This window comes from Anopheles cruzii, chromosome 3, assembly GCF_943734635.1.
Source record: "Anopheles cruzii chromosome 3, idAnoCruzAS_RS32_06, whole genome shotgun sequence".
In the NCBI taxonomy this organism is placed as follows: Eukaryota; Metazoa; Arthropoda; class Insecta; order Diptera; family Culicidae; genus Anopheles; species Anopheles cruzii.
In genome coordinates this window covers 78,201,782-78,227,117 of record NC_069145.1, presented here as the reverse complement: position 1 = coordinate 78,227,117, position 25,336 = coordinate 78,201,782, and the positions used below count along the sequence as shown (strand labels likewise).

At 54.1% G+C, this 25,336-nt stretch overlaps 1 protein-coding gene across 1 annotated transcript; it reads right to left on the bottom strand.

Moving 5' to 3' along the window:
* Positions 1-978: 978 nt before the first annotated feature.
* LOC128272758 (protein gustavus) lies at positions 979-20,413 on the bottom strand. The gene is made up of 3 exons (XM_053010627.1): positions 20,175-20,413; positions 1,198-2,165; positions 979-1,118 (listed from the first exon to the last, which is right to left on the bottom strand). Exons 1-3 carry the CDS (start codon positions 20,192-20,194, stop codon positions 979-981), a joined length of 1,128 nt encoding a protein of 375 aa, XP_052866587.1. The 5' UTR covers positions 20,195-20,413.
* Between the last annotated feature and the right edge of the window lie 4,923 nt (positions 20,414-25,336).

Below are 25,336 nucleotides of genomic sequence, written 5' to 3'. Positions count from 1 at the left end.
CGCGCCGCTAAGATCTGTTGTTTGTTGTGCATTGCATCTCTCTCTCTCTCTCTCTTTCTCTCACTCACACGTACACACGTACACACGCACACTAATGCTAATTATATGTTTGTTTATCGCTAATCGCGTAGTTCCTTCTTCGTGGCCGCGTCTACTATATGCTGCCGTCTGCTGTCATCTTCCTTTCTCTTTCGCTCCCCTCTCACTCTCTCCCTATTCACAATCGAGCTGTAGGTGTGTGTGTGTGTGTGTGTAAATAGCAGCGCGGTACTAAATAAATCGATTGTTAATATCTCTCTCTCTCTCGCTCTCTCTATCGCTCTCACGTGTGTGTGTGTGTGTGCCCGTGGCCTTCACCGGGGCGTGTGTGTGCGTTGTGCTCTATTGTTCACACCATCACGCACACTCACACAGCAGCATCCTTCATCACCGCGGCCGAGAGGTTTCGTTGGAAGAGCGCGGCCACCACCGCCTGCCACGACCTCCTTCCGGGTCTATCTACACACAGCTCCTCCACACACATCCATTATTGCTTTCAAGCGGCGCGCGCACCGGACGACAGAGAGAGACAGAGAGAGCGATAGTGAGAGCCGCAGGATCCCAAAGGAGTGTGCGTGTCCATCGATTTATCACAAAATAATGGTCAGAATATTACCGGGACGAGAGTGTTTGAGTGTCGGGATAGTTTAAAATAAACAATAAAAAGCGCATCATCGCGATGTGTGTGTGTGCTGGGGGGGGAGGACGCATTTCTCTCTCTCGCTCTCTCTGTGGCACTTGTATCGGAGGAGGAGGAGGCGCGGCTGCTGGTGAGATGGAGCATTTCCGGCCGGATTGTGTGGTTTAAAGTTATGCGCTGCTGCTGGTGGTGGTGGTGGTGGTGGTGGTGGTGGTGGTGCACTGCCGCTGCAGGACGACCTCAGGCGGCGCCCGGGGGTGGTGGTGTTGGTGCCGTGGTGGTGGTGGTGGTGCGGTGTATTATCTTCGATCCCGGTACAGCAGATAGGTTTTCATCGATTGCGGCAGGGCTAGGTTTGGTATGCGTTCCTCTAGATACGTCCGTCCGATCCGCTGACGGATGACGCGCCTACAGAGATCCATCAGTGGCAGTGGTTCGGCTAAAACAGAGCGACAGGGGTTGATTAGGACGAGGACGGCATTTAAAGGCATTATCCATCTCTCTCTCGGGGTACTTACGATCCAGACCGCCGATGTACTTCATCGTGATTTCGCAGTGACCCCAGACGGCGGACACGATCGGGTAGAGTTTGCGGCCCTTCAGCCCCTTGAAGGCAACGCCCAGGTACTGGCCGTCGACGATAAAGCTGAGCGTGCCCTCGTCCATGTCGAGCGCGACCAGGAACTTGTCCGGCACGAGGAACGTCTCCTCGGGCTTCAGGATCGCGGGGTACACGACACCCGGGCAGGACTTGTTGTGCGTGTTGTGGCAGAGCTTGTTCCGGCCGAGGTCCCAACCCCAGCTGTGTTCGTTCATACCGACCAGGCTGTGGTAGCCGACGGAGTGCAGTGGCGCCTCGGCCGTCGCCACACCGATCACCGCGTGCGTGCCGCGCTGCCGCGTCGACCAGAACACCTCCCACACGTGCAGGCCCTTGGTGAAGCCCACCTTGCCCCGTATGCAGTCTGTGCTCTGGGCCACCGGGTGCCGGTGGAAGGTCATCTTGTCGTCCTCCTTCACGAACACGTTCAGCGAGCGGTCGTCCGCGTTCCACGAGTACTTGAGCTGCGTTTCCCGCGGCGCCGGCGGCATGTCGAGCAGCACGTCCAGGCGCGCCGGCCGCTGGAAGTGGGCCGCCAGCTCGCGCGGGATCTTCGGGATGAACGGCGACGGCTGGTCGCGGCTGACCGTCTTAACGCTGCCACTGATCTTTTGGCCCATGCTCATGCCACTGTGGCCGCTGCCCGTCGTGGTGGTGGTGTTGTTGCTCGTGCGACTGCTCCTGGTGCTCCGGATGGCGACCTTGTACGACACGCGGATACGCTGCTCCCCGCCGCACTCCCCTCCCACTCCTCCTCCGCCGCTCCTCGGATCGATCCGGTTCAGCACGACGCGCGGCAACAGTGCGGAGGCGGTGGACGACGATATGCTCTGTGGACGGCGACGTTCGCTTGACCTTAGCACCGGACCCCGGCTTGATTTGTATCTACCAGAGAGAGAGAGAGAGAAAGAGAGAGACAATATGAGTCCGTGGCTTTATGACCTTGCTCGAAATGCTCTGCACCACAGAAAGGGTTTTTCCTCCGAAAACAACACGAACGGCAACGCTAAATCGAATCGCGAAAGGGCACCCGCGCCCTTGGGTTCCTTTCTCCAGAGATCTATCCACCCACCCACGAGTTGTTTTTCCCTTTTTGGTGTGGAAAATGTGGGTCCAAAAATAGGATCTCGTCCGCCCCCAGTCACCGGCAGGCAACAACAATCTCCGCCGATTATTCTGGGACCACCGCCGGCCGGAGATTGTAAACATGCCCAGCCAGCCAGCCAGCCTGCGACCCACAAAACGGACCTCCCTCCCCCACCGCGGGGGGTGGTGAGAGAGTACGCGAAACAGGCCAGTCGCCAAGGTTGAGGATCAAACGGTCGCGGCCAGAGTCTGGAGTCTTTGTGCCGAGACCAACACCGGGTTGAATCACTTTGGTGGCCCTTCGATTGGCCGCGCTGCCGTCTGGACATTCTCCTTTCGCTCGCTTTCTGTTTTTTGTGGAATTGGAGGCCCAGAACGGTGTCCCCGCTGAAGGAAACGGACAGACAGACGGAGAGAGAGAGAGAGAGAGAACGAGAGACATCCAGATCGGTTCGCGGTTAATGAGCTGTTTTGTGCGCCGCAAGCGGATAATACGGAACTGCGGCTGCGGCTGAGGCGGCAGCTGAAACGCCAGTCGAAGGCGCCTTATTAACCCTTTCCTTCATCGATCGCCGCACACGCTTCAAGCGTTACGAAACACAGCGCGGCTGCTGCCGGCTGCCGGCACGGGTGGCAGGTGTCAAAATTCGTCCGATCGCCACTTGCTTCCTTGGGGGTATTTTGCGACGCAGCCCGCAGCCGACCACACCAGCAGCAGATGCTTTTCGCCAATTCGCCCTACACACACCGCTACACAGGACACCCAAATATGATGATCCCCGTTCGCCTTTGGCCAATTGTGAAGCGCCAATTCCAGCCCAGGGACCACACAAAATGACGGCTGCGATGGGATGGCGGCCACACACTCAATAGACAGTCAGTCATGCATATCTAGTGTCCATTTGACGACATAAATATAGGGTGGTGATCGGTCAAGTGTTTAGATTTTAAAGTATCGATTACTTTACTTTTTAAACTCAAACTGTACGACGTTTGGGAAGTTCATCTCCTCCGCCTCGATGGTGAATAAGCAATAATTGTCTGTATTTGAACAGCTCGCAAAACCCACACATGTCGTGCAAGAGAAGCCAATGCACCCCGCAACGAATGACTGTTTTTTGGTGAGGATTTTGGTCTGGCGATCCATCATTGGTCCATCTTAGAAAATGAGAAACGTTGGCTTTGGCGAAATTGAAGCTGAAAACTTGGACGACATTTGGTTTCAACAGCTACAATCGATATTTTGCGATTTCTACACTAGAAGGACCACTTTAGAAGACAACTGACTTCTAAACGCACTCAAGGGCGCAGGTTATGGTTGTCGTTCTCTGCCATATAACCTCAACTAATTTCCCAACACAACACAGTTTCAATCCTGAATCGGCCAATAATGCATTAGCATCTCTTAGGCCTTAGGTCGTCAAGAAGGGTTTAAGGTTTGGACCGCGACCGCGAAACCACAATTACTAATAGCGTAAGCCTTTCGTCGCTTTCGCACCAGAAAATGTCGAATCAATTATAATTTAAATTTACACACTCGCCAGAGATCAGAGCGAAGTGGAGTGTGCGTGTCTCTCTATCCGGACCAATTCCAGACACATAGAGAGCGCCCCGCAATAGGGGTTTGTTGTTACAAAATAAATACATTATCCCGTCCGTCCTTTCTGGGGTCGCGTGTATCAGAAGATTCAGAGCTAGCAACCGCGCGCGGCACATTATAACGATGACGGCGACAAATGTCAAAATCATTACTAATTTCCTGTCCCCTTAACTGATGCCACTTCCTCCCAAGCGAGAGACACTTTGGTCAATCTTCGGAGTCCACCAAAACATGGTTCGCCGTCCGTCACACTTCTTGGGAGCGGTTCCTTCGCAATATTCAACACGAAAGCGATCGATTGTTTTCACCCCAAGAGTTCCTCCAATCGGAGAGAGCGAGAAGCAATACATCAAATGGAACAATAGAACCCCAGTGTGAGAGTCTCCGCGGGGGCATGCAGGATGGGCTAGAGAATCAGGAAGAGGACGCGCAGCAGCAGCAGCAGCAAATCGTATCGATTAAATGTCAAACAGCGGCTGATGGCCCGCCGCGGGATGAAAGGAAGGAATCACAATTCACAAGTGGCCACCGCCTCTGCTCTGGTTCGGGGTTCCCCCTTTGGGCTTATGTACTACAGTCAGCCAGCAATTTCCACCACTACTACAGATGACGTTGGCCCGCGGAAGGATACGCGTCATTGGGTGGCACCGGGTCGGGGACAGGGAAAGCCGGTCGATGGCACACACACACCCGGAAGAGAGGCATGCGGCATCTCGCGCGCTTGTGTAAATACTTTTATTTCATTTACTAACGATCCCTCGGCTCACATCCAGCGCACACACACAGCAGAGCAGAACAGAGAGCCAGGATATACCGGGGGATGCGCGGATCATGCGCAGTTCCTGTTCCCGGTGCGGATGCTGCTGATGCTGCTAGGGGAAACACCCCTTCACACGGCTCTGCTGGCAGCGTAATCTTTTCCTATGTACTCGCTGCGGCTATGTGTGCGGTGCCGCACATCGATCACCGGAGGACGACGACGTATCATATCGACCGAGAAAGGACCAAAAACAGTTCTCTCGCCCAACTGTCTGGGGTCGCCCCCTTTTTTGCCGGATGCAGAAAGGCAGGCAGGCAGGCAGAACCACGAACCCCGAATCGATACAAACTCTGCGCTAGAGTTTCCACAAAATTCTTCGAGCGACTTCCTCCGTGTGGATAGGAGACTGGCACTGCTGCCGGCGGTGGTGGGATCATTGACATTCTCAGCATTGAGCGAGTTGGGCCAAGCGTCGAATCAATCGATTCCTGGCGGAGGAGAGATGGACACCCTCCCTTCCGGAGGACAACTGAATCGGGGAGTTATTCATGGAAATGCAAAGCGCCCGACCGGTTGCAATGCAAAACACAGTCCGCTCGGCAGCGGACACCACAGCCTCGCGACCGCTACTACCGAGGGCCCGCAGCAATGCTGCTGTGGGCACAGCGTCGTGCCCAGAGACCCAGAGGGCTGCTGACGCGTTGTGAAATGCTGGGTCGATCGAGAGAGCCAGTCGGCGGCGGCTACCTACGGTGACGGACCACGGCGACCAATTTGTCATAATTCATTACCCATAAGGAGAAGTAGGTTTGCGGCGTTCGCGCGCTCTAAGCTCGGCCGTGGTCGCCCTTCGCACATATGAGGGCTGTTCGAAAAAGTATCCGGACTTTTGAATTTCCGAGGGTTTGACAGCTGCTTTGCTTGCTAAGAAGCTGCTGAACTCTGTACCCGTCGATCCAAATTTGTGCTCGATTCGAGGTCGAATGTGAACAGTTTTGCTTACAATTTTCTTCGATTGCAGCGAGGTGTGGTGCATTATGAGTTCTTGCCACAGAGTGGAATGGTCAATAAAAATGGTAAATGGGAATGGTACTGCAAGATGCGAGCTGAACAAGATCACAAAAAAAGATTTTTTAAAGTGCTTCGAGGGTTGGAAAAAAACGTTGGCAAAAGTGTACAGGGTGCGTAATCATGACAGAACCTATTGAAATGTTAAATAACTCCGCCATTTTTCACTCGATTTCGGAAAATCAGCCAGACTCGGAAACGTTAGTCTATGCCGTTTTAGTCATGGATCGATTTATGCCAAAAAAGGGTTGAAATTGTAACGCTGTTCATTCAAAATAATCGTTCAACTGTGAAAACTGTGCGTGCTTTTTGTTGCCGAATTTCTTCTGAATTCTTTCTTTCTGCTATTGGAAATTGAAATATTGTCAAATAAAATGAGAAATGCTCAAAAAGGGCCACTTTTTGTGTGTCTAATGGAGGCGGTCATTTGATCGATATTGTATTCTGAGTGAATTGTCAATAAACGGCATTCTATACACTAAATAAATCGTGCTAAATTTGTCAAAATCGACTGGCAAAAATGGCGAAATTAACTTTGAAGGGAACAAAATAGATACTTTTGAATAAACCAATATTTAAAAAAACACAAAATTCGCTGATACTTTTCGAACAGACCACGTACGTATGTGTCTCTATCGCAATTATCGCTGGCAGTCAGACACAAGCGCGCTCGGCGCCGCATGGAAAAACGCGACCCAACATTAGGGGTTGCCATACGCCACAGCAGCAGGACCTCGCCGTCCGCGCACGGCAAAGAGCAATAAAAGTGCAACAAATTCAACGGGCCCCCCGTTCCCTCGTCCGTCCGTCCGTGAAGTGTCAGAGACGCGAGAGGCGAGTGGTCACATAAATAGCATTACTACTGCCCGCTGCTGCTGCTCCACATGAAAGTAGTTTGCGCACACGCGGCATAAAGAAAATTAGCCTTCAAAGCGAGACAGAGAAAGAGAGCCGACCGGAGAATGTCACGAAAGTGAAGTGCCATTAAAAAAGGGAGTGCGCCGGCTGGCTCTCGTTCCCTCTCTCTCTCTCTGAACGCGCCTTTCAACACCAACTCCATCGTTTCTGGTAGGGCTTCTCTGATCACTCTGATCGAACCCAACCAACTTCTGGACCGGGATCCTTTCGCTTCGACTTCCGGGCGACCGACCGGGCGGATGTGGGATTGCGGGGCCCGTAAAGTAACGTGACACCACAGGTCGTGGTGCCACAGGAGCAGCCACGGTAGCCTGACACTCCCGTCGAATACTTCAACGCGAGCCAACGCCGGGCTGTGTGGGAACCTTCTTTTCCTCGGGACACTACTTGTGTATAGAGGGAAAGGATGCTTATCCTGTGACTCACGACGCCCGTCGGTGTCTAATTACACACACACATACATCCCCTCGAGGATCCACCGCTCACTCACCACAGACAGGAAATGAGAGGATCATTATCGATCTCTTGGACGAAGGCAACCCTGACACATTCCCCGTCAATAATGATTACCCTGCTGTCTACGAGGGCAGCAGCTCCTGTTTTTGGGGTACCACAACCCTCACACTTCTGGCGTGACCTAAACGATCCCCACGCTATCGGTGAATGAAGATCTCCACTGATCCGATCGCTCGATCACCCGTCGGGCGGCATTACATAAATTCTAATGCTAACGCCGCCGCCACCAACACACAATGCAACGCGCACACTGTGCACTGGGCACTGGACAACACAACAAAGAGGGGTCCGGTCGGTCACACAACACAATTTGCAACAACCGCGGAAAAAAAAGAAACAAATAAAAGATCGATTGTTGAACGAGTCGCGGTGTGGTGGTTGTTGCTATTTTTCTGCCCGCGCTGTTGTTGCTGGGGGCCACAACAGTTCCGTCGGGGTTACGTAAAGGGGGGTGGCCACCGCCACCACCGCCGTCACCTGACCCGATCACAGGCTTGGCGCGCGCGCATTATGATTGAAATGCAAAAGTCGCTAAGCAACATGGAACACGGCCCCATCGGCCCCCACATGGGGTGTCTCTGTGACCTTCACAGCCTGGAACCCTGGTGGTGGTGGTTGTGGTATGAAGAGGTGAATATTTATGCTCAGACAGCAGCATCACGGTGATCCGGAGCAGGACACGTTTGGCGCACAAGTTGCTCGCTACCATGTGCTGTGCTGACAACAGATGGCCTGGCTCTTCTTTCTGGCCGCCTGTCCGTAGTGGAATTGGGGATGGGGAGGGGGGGGGGGGGGGGGGATGGCGTCGGTGTCGCCGAGCGCACGCGTAACATAAATCTCCTTCGCAAGGTAAGCACGACGAAGCGAGGTGCGCGCTCTTGCGCTCCTAGCCTAGACACGTATATGCGGCGCCACGTGGTGTGTGGTGTGGTGGCCCACGGAGGTCAAGCTGCAGTTTTGGTGCACAGCCTCCACATACACACGCTGCCTCTCTCTCCCCCTCTCAATAAGCACCAGCCACCAGCGCCGCCGCGGCATTGCACAAGAGTCAAAGCGCCGTAAAAAGACATTGCACGAGCAGCCAGCTAGAGCGGCGGGACCGGTTGCTGCTGCGGTGGCGGAGGACGGAGGACTGGCGCTCGTGCGTGCCATGCGCCATTAAGATGACCTCGTACGTGTGAGCGTGAGCGGCGGCGGCGGCGGCAGACACATTCCACCCGTCCGTCCGTCCGTCGTCGATTGACCTTTTACCGAAAACAATGGCCATTAAATACATTTATGCAGATTGAGCATAATGAGCCGACCTTGGTGTGGCGGTGGGGCAGGTGGGGCTAGCTGACCGTCAGTCAGCCGCCGTCTTCAAGGGGGGTGGGAAAAATATGGTCAACCCTAACGCAACCCCCCGGCTGGCTGTCGTGTTGCTCAACGGTGACAGCGCTACAGATATTGACATTTGTCCATCGAGAGAGGCCTCCGTCTCCGTCTAATGGGCACACTTAAATCGAGCAGCGCAACCGATGGCCCTGGCACGTGTGGTGCGGAATGAATGCAAATGACACCCCCTCCTCTCCGGGGGAAGAAGCGCGTCAAGAAATCGGCAAACCCATCACCACCAACTCGGACGGAGAGGAACCTGTTCCAACAACGGCAACGTCCACAACGCTACATAAATCTTTGACACCTCGGCCGCCAGCCGTCAGGCGCGGATCGATCAGGTGATCAGGATGCGAATCCATCGGCGCGCGGTTGGTTACGGGTCTAACACACCACACAAGCGCGGAGACCTTGAACGGGTGAAACGCACGCGCGCGAAACGTCGGAACGTGATGACAGATGGTAACACAACCGACCAACAATTAGCACAACAGCGCGACAATTTAACACTTGTTTCTTTTTTTTTTTGCTATCGATAAATGACAGTGTGTTTGTGTGTGTGGAGCCGCAGAGATTACCGCAATCGAGCCAGCCACGAGGAGGAGCGGCGCCACGTGTTTGCGGCGCGATTATGTGTCCGTTGGATATGCTCCAGTTTTCCTTCCTCTTTGTGGTTCGAACACGTTCCGAGACCAACTGGCCACCACCAGCCGGGCACGATCAGATTGCTGGACCTTGGCTCTATGGCCCCAGCAGGCTGGCGACACACGTGCGTTGAGGAGAGTGGTGTAGCAAAAACCGATCGATCGATTATTAATCCAAACCAGGAGACCCCAGTGGGTGGTGTGGGCGATAAAACCTGACGGCTGGCCAGCCGGCCAAGGTCCAAAAAATTAGGGTTCCATTTTCGTAGCGACCCCATTTCAGTGAGTGTCGAGAGACCGTGGTGGGCGCGAAGGTTTGGGTCCGAAATTGGTCGATCGTGGCCGTGGCACTCGCTTCAACCTCCTCGCTACTGTGGAGTGACTTGCTGGGTCCAGGAGTCGAGGAACGAGTCCGCCGCAATTCGATAAGATCCTGGGGCGAGATCCATACCGAAAGCTGCTGGCCACCGACGAGCATCATTATGCTGGAGTTACCCCGCCCAGACCCAGCTGCCACCGAAGAGTTCCAAAGGCGAGAGCATAAAACAATTACCCTCCCAAGTCGGTCATGCGGGTTCCGATGATACGACCGCCAGCTGAACCCACATCATCGTCGCCGCATCGGGTCCGCAAAACTGTCGAAGTGGCCCCCATAACAAGGAAAAGATCCCCAATCGACCAAACCACCACCCGGTGGCGACACCGAGAGGGTGCACACCGTTTTTTATGTTGCGGAATTATTGTTTTTATTTGTATAATCGATACCGGAACGACCACGAGGACCAACTACGGACAAAGAGCCCGTGTGTTTGTGTGCGGCAGTAATTGGCCACTTAATCGATGAGCATTAATCCGACGACCGTGTGCGCCATGAGCTAACCTTCGCGCGGCAAGGAGGAAGACCCTGTCGGTGGCGGCGGCGCTCGGCGAGAGGTCAAGGCGTACGTAACCTTGCGCGAGACAGTGTGCTGTCGTCAGTCGCCGTCCTACCCCCGAGGGACCTTCTTCTGGGGTCGTGACACACTCCGCACACATCTTGCCAAACACCCCATTAGGAGGTGGCGACCTCTATCCGGAGTAACGAAGACCCCGGCTGGCGGCCTCTGCACTTGATTTATTATGTTCGTCGTAAGCTAGTTACGCTATTCTGTGGCCAGCGAGTCTCCAAAGCACCCCCACGAAGGACTTCAACCAACGACACAGACCTCCGTCGCCTATATACAGGGTGTATCACGATTCTATTTGACAAATGAACAAAATTTTCTTAGGGTATAGGATGCCGGTTATTGATAGTTTACTCAGAATATAATATCGATCAGATGACCGCGTCTATTAGACACCCAAAAATCCGCGGTTTTACTGTGACTAAAATGGCATACATTGACGTTTCAGAAGTTGACTTGTTTGTCAAAATCGACTAAAAATGGCGGAGTTATTTGACATTTCAATCTTTGGATCGTGATGGAATACCCTGTAGTAGCTGTATGGCACGTAGCGCCGTCCGATTTCAACCAAATGACGTCCAAGTTTTCTGGCTCAATTTCGCCGAAGAACCCTCGACGGTTACGATGGTTCCTTCTTCATTTTCGAAGAAATATTAGCGGATGATGGGCCACCAGACCAAACAGTCACTCGTTGCGGAGTGTATTGGCTTCTCTTGCACGACACGTGTGGGTTTTCCCTTCACTTTGCTTCACTCTAGTAATGTCTTTTTAATATTTCCCACTTTTCTGCAAACGTTGAGGGGTTCCATTTCGGAAATGTCAAACTTCTTACTAAATGTTTACAATTTCCAGAATGAAATTTGACGTCTGAAATGTCAAATAGGTAGGCCACTTCCAGCTAGACCGACGGGGGACACCACAAAGTACGCCGCCGTTTTGACGCAACTCCCAAGCCAAGGGTCGCGCCATCCTGTTGTTGCCTCAGACCAACGAAGGAAGTCCCTCAGCGGAAGCGTGGGGCCACCGCATTTGGTATGTCCGCCCCCCGCAGTTCCGTCCGCCGCCAGCCAGTGCCAGCAGTTAAGAAGCGTCTGTCTTTGTTCGTGCGTGGCACGGAAACAGGAAGACATCCGAGCGGGAGCGGGAGTATGAGCTGAACGTGCCTGTCGAAGCGATAAAGACACGCCGCGGCGCAGCGATGTGTGATAGACGTCAGAGTCGGTCCCGTCCGTCGGTTGGTCGCGGTTTTTACGCTTCGGAAACGTCGAAACAGACGTTCTTTCATTTCGTATGCACAGCAGGAACCTAGCAGCAGCAATCGCCTGCGAGTGTTCTTGCCGTCGTGGAGTGGCACTTCCGCGATTCGCTTCGATCCGTCACAGAGATCGATTCGACCATGGGAGCTGCTACTAGCTGACTGACTGACGACGCCGTAACGGTCAGCTGGAGCTCGCTGGATGGCTGACTTCTGTAGGGTCCCGAAAAGGTCCGCGTGTCTTGGAGTCGGGTGGGACGAGCGCGAGCCCAAAAAGCGTGGCCAAATCCGCCGCGTTGTTTCCAACTGATCGCACCGCTTAGCATCGCGCGCGGAACTACTACTACCAACACTACTACGAGAGAGGCTCTAGAGTAGCCGCGCTTGGCTAGCTGACCGCGGCGGCGGCCAATGCCATTTGGCTGACGCGCCGCTCTGTGAAGGCCGGAACACGGCCAAGCGAAACCGACGGAAATCTATTGTCAAACCCGGGAGCCGAGAGCACTGTGAACTGTTTACTCGGTCATGCAGGGCGGCGAACTTTTTACCCATCCCCCCGGCGGGTTGGGTGGTACGGCCGGCTCTGGCACACAGAATCAGCTCCTCAGCTAGCGATCCTCGCGTTGACGCCGAAGGAGGTTCTTTGCACAGCGGCTGAAAATAGCCACAGAACAGCGCACGCATTGCGAGTTCTCCATTCCCCGGAAGGGCGGAAAAGGAATCCAGCTCGGGCGAGGGAACCAAACTGGTTTCTGGGGGCTCACTGACCTCACCTAGGTGCCACCTAGAACCCTTTGGTTGCTGCAAGATCGTCAGAACATGCGCCGACGTCCGAGAGGCATCAATTATGGACCAGGAAGTGGACAGCATACGGGAAAATTTTGTACACACTTTCCATAAGGTCAGCCCCAGATGCTGGCGACTCACCGAGCGAGAGAGAGAGAGAGAGCTGCTGTGCCGTTCGCATCCTGACCCGCTCAAGAAGAATGTTAATGAAAGCAGATGCGCGGCTCGGTCGTCTCATTCCCTTGCGCTCGCGGCGCGTGTGTAAATGTCAGATCAGGATTCGCATCTCTCCGCAGCAGCAGCAGCGCCAGCAGCGATCGAGAGTTAATTTTAGCGCGTCACATTTTCCAAGCGGAAACTACGCGGCGCGGCGTGGCGTTTGGCTACACGTCCTCCGCCGCCACCACCAAGAGATTGGCATTTCCTTCAGCAGCGGCAGCAGCGGCCAATGAACTGATCTTTCTGCGATCTCCTTGCCCGATCTGGATTCTGGAACGCCCTCTGTCGGAGAATGGAAAAGACAATTTCCGGGAACGATGATGACCTCACAGGCTGTGACAGACAAACAGCTGGCCAGCCAGTCAGAGAGTCAGGTCGGAGAAGCAGATGCCCAGACGCGCATGTTTATTCAACGGTTTTCGTGCGTGGCGTCATTTCAAAAGTCTCGGTGGGAGAAGGTCAGACAAACAACCTCCCCACGCGAGCCGACCTTCAACGGTACCCCCCCGCCGTCGTCAGACGAGAGCAAACATTGCGGTCACCATCGCGGCGCGGCGCGTTGTTGTCACCGAAGATCTCACACCAGAAGAGAGAGGGATACTGTGTCAGGGAAGTCAGGTAATGGACACGACGGCGACGGCTACTGGCGGCGCTGTCCCGCGGCGTGAGATTCGTGAGCTCAATTCTCGGCTCCACCACCAACCAGCAGCAGCTGACCGTGCACCGTGGACACCGTTGTGTGATGGTCACTGCGCATCTCGACACGACTGAGAGGCTGCGGAGGAGGCTGCGGAGTGGCCACCGAGCGCACCGGTTCCGGCAGAGCGATGAAAAACAAGGGCCAGCCAGTTGTCGTAGCATACCCACCAACCAACCCACCAGCCCATTCGAGGGATCAATCGATCCGAAGCATGCACACCAACCTGGTGGGTGTAGCGGCGGGAGGAAAATGGGGGTGGTGGGCATTTTATGTATATTGTTTTCAATGCAGTGAAACGTGAACTGAACACACCACACCGCCCGAACCTTAACTATTTTCCATGCGTCCGCCCGGGGCGAAGACTTGGTGGCGGCGCGGACCGACCTCTCGGGCTGCTGACTCTTGGCTTGGACTCTCCTCCGCCGCCGCCGCCGCCGTTGGCTCCGTTCCGAGTGGCAGCCCGTTTGCAGCGCGCGTTTCGCTTTTCGCGCTCTGCGCGCAGCGAAATCCTGCCGCTGCTAGTGAACTGAAACCGCACGGAACAGTGACGACGCCGACGACGACTCTCTCGCACCGCACCACCAGCCAAGCAGTCAGCAGACACAACAGCGCCGCACCGCTGTTCTCCACGCCACACCAAACAGCCCCCCGGCCCGTGAATTGGGGTAGTGACTCCCCCAAAACTCTCTCGGGTGCCCAAAAAATCCGGACCCAGAACCGGGAGATCATCCCTCAGCTGGAACGCCACCACCGAGCATTTAGAACGCACGTGTGTGCGGTGGACTTGAAATTAGTTAAGCCTAGCGAGCCGAAAAATGAAAAACGCCACCCGCGCGGCGGTCTAAGAACCACTGAAGCCAGAAGCCGAAGTAGCCCTAGACGGGGTGGCGGTGGCTTCGGTTACTAACTTTTAGTACCGCGCGAGAGAGCTCGAGAGAGAACCCCGGTTCCGTTCTAGCGATCGTGACGGATATGGAGATCGGAGTGCAAAAAAGCGGCGTCCAAAATGGCATCAAAATGGCCCTCCCCCTCCGAGGGCAACATGTGTAACGAGACGACGCACATATTATTTTCGATCTACCATTTTACGCGCCAGAAGAAGTCCGGAACATCACCCAGCCAGCCAGCCAGCTACCAGCAGCAGCAGCCGCAGCCGCAGCAGTAGACCCTGGCACACGAGGCTCACGGGTCCGTGAACGTCATGCTGGTGGTGGTGGGGATCGTCGGTGCCGCCGCCGGTCGGGTTTCGACCGACCGGCTGAAAATACGATAATCACACATTATCTCAAATTATTCATTGGAAACTTTTGTTCAATTGTGAAACGTACACCACCGGGGCCAGCGCCGCTTTGGAGCGGAAAACGGGGCGCTCCAGTGCCCCGCTCTGGCGCGGTGGGGTCGCCCCTCCTGTGGGCGCTGACTGGTTGCAGAACCACGCCACGCTACGCAACGGAAAGGGTAGTATTGTTTGAGTTCACCCGACCCGCGCGTCAAGCCGTCAAGGATATGGTGACCCCGAAAAGTAGTGAATGAAGCGAGCGAAGTAGCAAAAGTAGAGTCGGGAAGGTCCACACAGTTTAATCTTGAATCAATTGTGAGTTTCGGAGCATGGGAATCCTGGATTCGTACTCAAGAATCCAGTCGTGAGCGCGCGCTACTATCTACTACATAGGCTGAAAAGTCTCGAGCCAAACACATGGATGGCGCTAGTCTTATTGGGTTCACCACTTTTTCAGGTAGTATTAACTGTGTTTTTGTTTTACAAGCAATGGCTTGAAAAGGGTTATAAGGACTCCTCTCCATAAGAACCAACATTAAAACGTTAGTTTGCGGACTTTTAACGTCTTGGTGAACGTCTTAGAACGATGCAGTGAACCTCCACAAATGAGGCGGTGGAAAATACGGTAACATTTTAAAAAAAACCACAAAATCGTTTTGAATTATCTTGACCATGAGAAAGCTCTCTGTTGACCAAAACCAAGAACGGGCTAATGATTCTATGCAGTGTTTGGCCATCTTTAAAGGTAACCAACCGGAATTTTTGCTATCGATTGGATGAAGCAGGGGTCCATCACTTTACTCCGGATTCAAAACGATACTCATGTGAGAGGAGAGCAACTGGAGAGCCCCGTCCAAAACACCCGAAAGTACAGAAAACGGCTGGAAAGGTTATGGTCTCGGTATTTTGGGATATGCATGGTGCAATATTCATCGACTATCTTGAGAATCAATGAATATCCAGTAAACGATCATCAACAGTGAATAGTGAGATCGTTTTAAATTGCAATGAAGTCAATCAAACCAATGGCAAAACCACATGAATTGAACTCAGAAGAGTTCCCAAAGATATCCTATTCGCCAGATTTAGCTCTCAGCGACCCACTGGCTGTTTGCAGACTTCAAAAAAGTGCTCACTGGTAAGAAATTTCGCTCGAGTGAAGAGTTTATCGCTAAAAGTGAGGCCTATTTGGAGGCAAATCGATAAATCAACCAACCAAAGTGGTACTGAATGGAAATGTTAGAGCGGTACTGAAATGATTCTCTGGCTCTTGAGGAAGATTACGTTGAAGAGGCCAATATTGAACAAAAGAAACCCGCGTTTTCTTTCTTAAGCCCGGAACTTTTCGGTCCATGTGTTTCAGCCACGACACCAAGAGCGAGAACGGCCAGAACCCAAATCCGGAAGTGATTCGTTAATTAACCAAACAGCTAGAGTGTGGCCGGACCGAAAAACCGGCACCGGAAGGCAGAGACCGGGACCGAGCCGTTCGGCGCCGTCGCCTCCGCCACCAGCCGGTTCGCCTTGAGCCAAGTGGAGATGAGCGGATCTTATCCGTCGGTCGGCGGCGGCGGCCTTCGATGGCTCGAGGTCCCACCGTCGGAACTGTGTAGAGGTCCGAGGTAGGAGGCATAGCGGTGGTCGCGAACGCCTAATGGCCACACCGGAGCCAAAGCACTGGTGACGTCATCGCGCCACGTGTGGTCCCCCCGCACACTGGCTGTGGTGGTGGTCGAGTCGTAGGTGTGGGATGTGAGGGGGAGATGTTAAAACTCGACACATGGCAACCTCTAATACGGTTCGAAGTGGTGACGCCAAGTGTGTCGTTCCAGCGACATCATGCCGAGAGAGCCTGGCCTGGCCTGGGGGGAGGGCGTTCCGCGTTCGCGTAGGAAGAAGAAAGTGATTTTCCAAATTTAGAAGCCACTCTTCTCGTGTTGCCACCGGCAGGTTCTTTCTCCGTGTGGGGGGTGCTGCTGCGATCGCAGGCGACACATGGCAGCCCAAATCCAGCATCAGCGAGGTTCGTTGCCCCGGAGATACCCGACCGCCCGGCCGCAAGGACGTAAAGTTGTGGGCGACTTTCATCGCTTGTCGCCATGCGCTTTTGGGAAAGTTGCCGAAGCCGCGGGCGTATTGAGTATTTTGGAATTGGAGTTTTCGCGCGATCGCACTTTTTGCGTACCACGCAGCGGTGCGGAGCGCCGCTCTCTAGCAAGCAGCAACTCCGGGGTCCGAAAGGAGCGCCATGCGCAGCTGGGCTGGAACGGATTGGACACTGCTGGGGGACTGGACCGCATCGCACCGAACTGCACCTCGCCGGATCCTCGCCGGACCGGATAAGGAAACTGCGTGTTGTTCGTGTGCCGATCCATGCAAACCGACCGGTGGGGGGTGGGTGGGGAGGGGACCGGAGTGTGACTCCATATTGTGGGGCATGGCTGAATGAGCGCGCGCGGGTGCGCGCGTTTTGATTTGATTTCGTTTGGTTGGCCGATTCTCTCCTGCGCATGACTGGCGCGCAGAGTTGTCCCGAGCCCGGGCCATGGCCATGAAGTAGTGGGTGCAGTAGTAGTTTGGGTGGATGATTTGATGCTCCTCGCGTTTCGCGTTACGTAGCAGACACAGCGTTTTCCAAATAAATTTCTTTGTCTATCGATCGAGCGCGAAAAATCATAAACTCACGAGTGTTGTTGTTGTTGTGTGTAGTGATGCAGGAGCAGCAGCTCTGATGCTGATGAAAGTGCGCAGCGGGTTGGAAGAAACCCCCCTCGGGTGAGTCTCTCTCTACGCAGACTTTTCCATCGATTTCGGGATACGCGTCAGTTGTCGCGTTGCGCGTCGCGAACCGTTGCGCAGCAGCAGCAGCAGCTGTGCGCCTTCCCCACATATCCATATCCCATTTGGGGGGGGTTGGGTGGTGAGGGCCCCTGGGACGAGAGGGGTCTATTGGCAGCAATCGGCGGACTTGCTAAATGGTTGCGCGCACACACGGCGCGAACTCAACCGAACCGGTTTCCGTCGGGTGGCCACCACACCACGTGACTCACCACCCGCCCGTCCGTCCGTCAGGGGTTGGTCCGGGTGGTGGTGGTGAGTCGTGCGTCCGTCGCTACGGTGTGGTGTCCGAATTTTCCACGGAAATACCGTGCCGCGGTCGGGCCAAAACCTTGACTCACAATCCGCGATGGCGACTTCCGAGAAGGTCCCTCTACGTGGCCCCAGATGACGACGTGTGACGTATCGCACGTTAATAGTTTTACCGTTTTACGACCCTTTATAATAAGGTGAATTAACCAAAAACGGGCCCGAAAATGAGCGAGAGGGCATTGACCGATTGATGATCGCCCACCCGGGATACGGCGAGTTGTGGAAAATCAGAACACCCTTTTTTCAACACACATTTCCCGAGCAGAGAGACCACAGGGTCCTGGTAACTGCGTAGCGTGGCGTGAAATGCCGGTCCGTGCGTCCTTGCGATACCCTGGCGCGGCGACCCTCGCCCTCTTTCCATCGTACAGAACCATCGGAAGGTTCTGCGGGTCGCTGACTGGGGCTGTGTCGTCGTGTCGTCAATCGAGTACGCAACAAAAACCCGATCCGGGTTCGGGGTCCGCGGGTGCCAACCATCACGGTGCGCCAGCTGTCATATTTACACACTTGAGGGGTTTTACCGTGCTGCGGCGGCCGAGAGGGGGCATATGACGCGTGTAACCGACCGTGCAAAGGGAACCCGCCGCGGCGCACGGAGGCCGCGGCCCAATTCGCGATCGAACAAATAAAGCCAACTCACAGGCCAACTCAGCCTCTCGTTGATCAAACTCTTTGTGGGCCGCTGCCCACGTGAGGCCTTGGACGAGAACCCTCGAACGTTGTTGTTCGACAAAATCGTTACGATCGCGGCACCGAAAGGGTTTTTAGTACCCCCGAGCGAATGGTAGAGGAACGGAGGTTCCGTGTACCTCGCTCCGCGCGTAGTAGGAAGAAGATTTATGGCACCCGCCAGAAGAAACCCAATATCTAGCTCGCTACCTCCTCGAGATGGGCTCCGGCAAGAAACGGTCAGAGATTAAGGTAAAGCCGACCGACCGAAAAAAACCGGCTGACCCGTTCACAAGGACGTCTCTTCGGCGCGAATGCTGCCAGACGACGGCGACGACGACGACGACGAGGTAGCAACAGCCACTTACCGTGTGCGCGCGTCATCAGCCAGATCATCATCATAAAAGAGCCCGAAAAACCGGTGTACCCTCGATTGAGTATCAATCAGCGCGGGGAGCGGTACATAAATAAAATTCCCAATTGCTCACCACCCTAAAAGACTCCGAACCTCCGCGTTCCGTTGCCTGGAGGTGAGTAGCAACACGACAGCACAAAAAACAATCTGCTCGAAAGTGCTCGAAACTGCTCGAACGGGCGTCCCAACGTGCGTACGATACGCAAAAAGACACCAGTGCGCGATAAACACGCAAAAGTGCATGAATGCCGCGTGTTTGCCGTTCAACGGCGAGAAGTGCAGCGAAAAAAACATTCAATGGCCAGTTTTCTCAGCTCCCTCTCCCCTAATCGGAACCGCGCATCGGTGGGAAAAGCAAACGGAACACACATGCGGCCGGCCCGTCGTCGTCGTCGTCGTCTTATCGCCTGCGAACCGACACACGACTGATTGGTTTGTTCTGGGTTTTTGCTTCACCTTCACACACCGACGTCCACTGTCTGGCAGCCAATTACCACCACTACCACGGAGACGACGACGATGGTTCAAAACACGGGCTGACAGGCTGATAACGCGACCGTTATCACCGGGCGCGACCGATACGGACGGGAGAGAGGAACTTGGCCACGAATATTCCGATGCCGATGCCAAGGTGAGAGAGAGTGCTTTGTGTATGCAGCACACAGGAAGTTCGTGGTGGCGTTCTGGCGTATCTGGCCCGGAAGTGACGATGACGACGACTTCGCTGCGGCCGGCCGGGCCAAGTCAGCCCGCCTGAGCTTATCGTGAGGCAGGAGTTCACGGACTTTATCATGGGCAAACACCACAGTGGCGGGCGCGATAGGCGCGCGGACTGTCAGCGCGCGATGAGAGATTAAATAAAGGACACCACGGCGGCTCCATCGATCGATCCATCATCGGGGAAAGGTCCGCACCACCAAGTGATCCCGACTGTGGAGAGTTTTTGACACATTTATCGGAACACGCCGGACCGAGGCGCGTTCTGACGTTCTGTGATTGGCTCCTCAATCAGGCCGGAAGATCAGGTTCAAATTGAAACAAAATGTCGCACCCGAGCAGAGAGGCCCCCGAGACGGATGTGTGCTAACCAACCCGGGGTGTGCTTAAGTGGTGTTAATGGAGGCTGCAGCACGCACATCCAGTCCCAGTGTGTGGCAGCCAGAACATCGCACAAATCGGACAAGATAAATCATCTCGAGTCAAGCATAGTGTGCGTGTGTGTGGGATACTGTTAAATTCCATCTCCTGGGATTTACACAGCATCCGTAGTCAGGGGCAACACACACAGACACGCGGCCTACTAGAGAGTGTCTGCGGTGGTGGCCATCAACTCGAGAATACGCTGCCGGCGACGTCGGTTCGTTGACCGCCGCCGGAGTCGGTCGGTGGTATCGAGCTTTAAAATAAAAGGATAGATAAGCCGTCGCCACCGTCGATTGCGGCTTCCATTTTACTGCTCGAATTCGAGCACCGCCAAAGAACCTCACAGGTCGCGAAAGAAAAATTACCTTTTTCGTGCTAATTCCATTTAGATGTCTTTTCTGCCGTGTCGTGTTCTTTCGCTTGTTCGGTGCTGCTGATCTGCGGCGGCGACGTTCTGCGGGTTAAACGTTGATATCCCCGGGCCCCGGGGGTTGCTGCCACAATTGGCTGTTGGCTTCCGGGTGCTTCTTTAGCTTTTCTCTGCCTTCTTCCTTGCTAGAGCTCGACACCGTTTGTTTCACTCGCGTACAAGAACCACTGCCACCGACGAGCACTACTGTGGCCACTGGCGCCTGTATGGGGTTGGTATTGGGTATGTTTCTTGTATTCGCTTGACGCTCTCGCTCTCATCCAGCTGCTCTGGTCGATTAATACACCAAGAACGATGAGACGAAACAATTTGTACTGAATATTCCTTTCGGAGCACGCGCCCGGTTAGCTGCTGCTGGTGGCGAGAGGTGAAATACACATAATGCTACTCTGTGCACAGCGATGGCTACTGCGATCACCAACTCTAGGCGGGATGCAAGCTCATTTTCGCCAAACACACACACAGGACACACTGCCTACTTTTGGACTAATTTTGGTTCGTTCGCGCAGATCCTCACGCGTTCTGACACTTCTTCCAGCTACTGGACGCGGACGGCAAGGAGACGAACGACGACGACGAAGAAGATGGCGACCTATTGTTAGTGGTTATCATTTTTTTTTTCTTTTTTCCAGAGGGTTTTTCCTTCTTTTGTTTCGCGCTAATCCCTCTATTCCTGCTGGCGGCGACTGGCGGTTGCTAGGGGAAACAGGCAATGCATTTCACCCCGTCCCCGACACACACGAAGGACACGGCACAAAAATAGACTCCCACCCACACACACACACGCGCGGACCACGGAACAGAAGGACACTGACTGACGGAGGCGCCCGTGGGCTAATCTCTTTCCTGGGTTTGACGTGCCTGCGGCAGCTTCAGCGAGGACACAGTGGCCCGCATAGAGGTGTAGCTATGGCAACGACTCGGCACTCTCTTCTGCAACACGCAATCAGTCGCCACAAAAGGACTCTCGCGGACTATTCGGAATTTGAATGCGGTGACCAGAGGACAGACACGATGACGCACACACGCGGCGACGCAGCACACTATCGAAATTCGCGAAACCAATAGACGACCGACGGTGGCGAATACTGGATAATTCGCGACACACTCACACAGACACACACGGCGAGGGGTGGTCCTGCTACGGTAGATAGGACACGGCAGGCAGAACAACACACGAGACCCGCAGCGCACCTCCTCGGCTCGGCTGTGTGGTGGAAACGAACAAAATCCTTCGACAGACACGACGCGACTCCGTACGTGTCCGGTCACTCCGAGCGCTGAACAAAATTTAACCCCCAACGAGCGAACAAACAAATTCAACCCAACGTGTTTCTCAGCGCTCTCTCCGGTTTCCGGACGAAGCAAACCCGAACTTGGCCGAAGTTTCGCCCGAGAAAGAGAGCGGGTAACGATTGGCAAGCGAGCGAGTGAGATGGAGCGCTTTTTCTCTCACGCACAGCGCGGTTCATTCGCTCCGCCAACGAAGCGATGGGCACTCACGCGAGAGAGGCACTCACGCACTTCCCGAACTCGAATGAACAACACGGCGCGATGAACGATGGCGGCGAGTGTATGCATTTCGGGTAAAATATTCAATCGCATTCGCCACAAAAAGGATACGCGCGACCTCGGTGGGCCGATCGATCCTAGACCGACACACACACACACGGGCGAGCGAGTAAATACAACTCCTTTTCGAGGGTCGATTCGGTGACGTCGTTCGCCAGCCACAATCGATCGGGCGACCAACGCGCGGCGAGCATAAGCCCAACATAGAACAATTATGTTTTCCGACCGATGCGTGCGTGAACCGCGGGGCCCCGATGTTCACCCTTTGCCACTCACCGCTCTTTCTCGCTCACGGTTTTTCGCAGCTGAGCGTTCCGATTCAATAGCCAAGCCGTGCCGTGTGTATCCTTTTCCTTTTTTATTGGCAACGTTGCCGTATTTTGCCCAAAGCTGTGCTGTGCCGTGCCGTAGCCATTGAGTCGTTGGGAATCTCGTTTTTAGAGCTACTCCGTCCCCGAGATTACACTATCCGGTAGTATTCACAGCAACGCTCGTATCAGTCGCAAAAGTAAGAGTTGATGATGTCGTAAGGGTCCTCAAGACGTGTGAGGAGGAGGCCAGACCCAAGCAGCCAGTATAGAAATCCGTTCGCCCGCGCGCACTCTCGGGAAGGAGGACAGCACAGAGACAGGAAGAAGGACCCATGCTCCGGTACAGGTAGAACCAGGGCACAGGATTACCCGTCGTCCGCAGCACTGTGATCTAATGGCACACATTCGATAAGAAGAAAAAAAACCCTTGTGTACACACCACCACCACCACCAGCCTCAGTCGTCTTCAGTCCCCTGGGTACGGATGCACACGCACACGGTTTGTTAGCCTTGAAACGGAGAGGAGAAAAAGGTCCCAAAAGGCGAAAGGCGCACACAAGACGGAACACCAGAAACAAACAGATGCACCAGCCAGCAACACGCTACACCCCCCGTCTGGCACCACCATCCGGCCGGCCGGGACGGGCGGGGGTCTACGGAGAGTTCTACGAAAAATCCGAGCCATTGCAGCCAAAAGAAACCAGTCCTAGCCAGGGCGGCCTAGAGAGAGAGGGAGAGGTGTGATGCACACACCTTGCTTAGGGTAGGTCTTTGATTCATAATGAAAAGTACCTGCCGCTGCCGCCGGCCGCCACCCCGTCCGGACGTCCCCGTTGTTGGGTTGGACGGACGGGATGGATGCATTCGGATCCTTTTCGAATGGTAGCAGCGCGGCCGGGTCCTGTGTCGGAGGGACCCCCTTGGCCCACGACAACCGCAAAAGGGTCTTCACCGAGCTGAAGGTAGAGGTTTTGCTTTCTCTTTTGCCGGTTCACTCCGAGCGGTGCAGCGAGCGGATGGATGGATGGATGGAGGATGTCGTTAAGTTCTTGAGCTGGACCACCACCCCGGCACCCCGGAGCATGCCAGAGGTCGACCGTGCTCGCTCCGGGATCTATGCTCGGCCGGAGTTGGCGGATAAGGCCCAAAGCGGAGAGCAGAACAACTCGTTCGACGGCCAAACAGACGATGCGGCGAAGAAGAGGAAGAACCTCCCGGTGGCCCGGAGATTCTTGGTCTTCCAGTCACCCCGTGTGTGTGTGTGCTGATGGCCCCGCCGATGCTTATTTCTCTTTCGTTACGGCCCCCGGGGATGGGTCCTCGCCTCGCCATCTCTCGTATCTTTCTGGATGGCTCTCCACAGGACCTTCCTCTTGCTGCTGCTGGCAAACCGGAGGAGGTCGTGCGCACGTGTGTGTGTGTGTGTGGTTGAGCATGTTTCGAAACAGGTTTACGTTGCCTGCCTGCCGGCCTGCCGTTCTCTCCCGGGGTCTCTCAGGTTGGGATTTCTTTCTTCTGGCCAACAACAGTTGGTGGCGATGGTGGGGCTGGGCGGCTAGGCGGCTGGCTGTTTGCTTCCTTTTCCTGCGGAGAATTTTTCTCGATTGGGTTCGATTCGTCTCGAGCCCCACACGGAGCTCACCTTCCTCCCCTAGCCGCCCGCCCGAACTGTGCTCTTCTTTGTTGTGTTGTGTGCGAAGAAAATGTTCTGAGCCCAGCCCCGGGACCGCCGCCAGTAATGATGATCATCTTTAACGATGCTGCGCCGCACAGCACAGCAACTCTCGGTCGTGCAGATGGTTCTCCCTGTGAACTTGAACTCTAGTCGTGAACCGTGAAGCCCGCGATCGCGGAGCGTTCTCCGCTCGAAAGTGACTGTCGAGAACGGGGTTCGCTAAAAACCGACGGCCGACCCGCGCCCCGGTTCCCTCTGTCTGCCGCTTGCTTGTGCGAGATAGCTCGACATTTGTTCGAATCAAACACTTTTATGACTCATCATGCAGCGATGCAGCAGCAGCAGGAGCAGGTATTGGGATGTGACTCATTACGGATATCAAAAGTGGAGCGTGCAGCGATTTCCTCGAGAACGAATCAATTCAAAATGCTAGAACATGTTTATTGGGAAGAGAGATGGACATAACATGCCCGTCACGATTTCGGTCTAAAGAGAATCAAACGTATTGTATACTAAAATTAGGACTTTGAATGATTCAAAATGTTGTTGAATGAAATTGATTGAATGAATGTCATGTTGAAAAATCAGTTTATTATGTCTTTTATCCCATTCTGGTCGTCTTATGGCCAAAGCTTGCTTCAATCGCATTATTTGTTGTCGACAGCGTTGTCCGTCAATAACTTCATAAGGTTCTAAAAGCTCATAGTACACCACACCTTTAATATCCCACCATATGGACAGCACAACCTTTGAACAAAGAATATTTCGCTTTGTTTAGCGTTGGACCTGGTTCACCGGGGTGAACTCAGGACTTTTTGCGTCTAAGATTCTCGTAATAACTCCCCTTTTCATCACAGATGACGATTCGGTACAAGAACCTCTTTCTTTTAAGCGGCACAAACAGAGATTCGCAAACGTTTACCTTCTTTCAATGTCTCTTTTTTCAATTCATGAGGAACCCAATAAAACATATTTTTTATCATTCCCATGGCTCTCAGGCGTTCGAAAGCTATCGGGTGGTCAACTCTTAACATTTCTGCAAATTCTTTTTGCATCTGGCTCGCATCCCGTTCGGGCAATGGTGCTAATTCTTCATCATAAACCTTTTTTGACATCCATTATAATACTTGTATGATGACTTTCCATTATAATATGATGATGAGGAATAAAACTGGTCATTTTCAGATGCTTAACAAAGGGTGTACGTAATGCCAGTAGCTGTCAAACACATATTTCATACAGAAACAGTTTGTGACATTTAGTGAGTAATGTCATCTATAGACAAAACCGCAAGAATTAATTCAAAGTCCTAATACGCCTGCAGCTTCCAAGCACTCCGAAGCAGTCCAACAACGATTGCGAAACACACAAGAAGTCGTCGCCGATGTCACGTTGAGCGCACAGGAGCAGCGTACGTGTGTTCCGTGTGGGTCCACCCCGGCTGCAGGTAACGTTGGCGGTACACACGCTTCACGTAAATCGCGACAAATCTCTTCATTTGCCTCGACAACGGATGAGGATGTGTAATCCGGCGCGACC

Excerpts from the sequence above, each read along its gene's own strand:
- LOC128272758 (XM_053010627.1), bottom strand. The coding sequence starts at position 20,194 with ATGGAATTAGCACGAAAAAG. Across the intron at positions 2,166-20,174 it reads ATGGAATTAGCACGAAAAAG|ATACAAATCAAGCCGGGGTC; the intron begins GTAATTTTTCTT and ends TCTCTCTGGTAG. Across the intron at positions 1,119-1,197 it reads GTACATCGGCGGTCTGGATC|CCGAACCACTGCCACTGATG; the intron begins GTAAGTACCCCG and ends GCTCTGTTTTAG.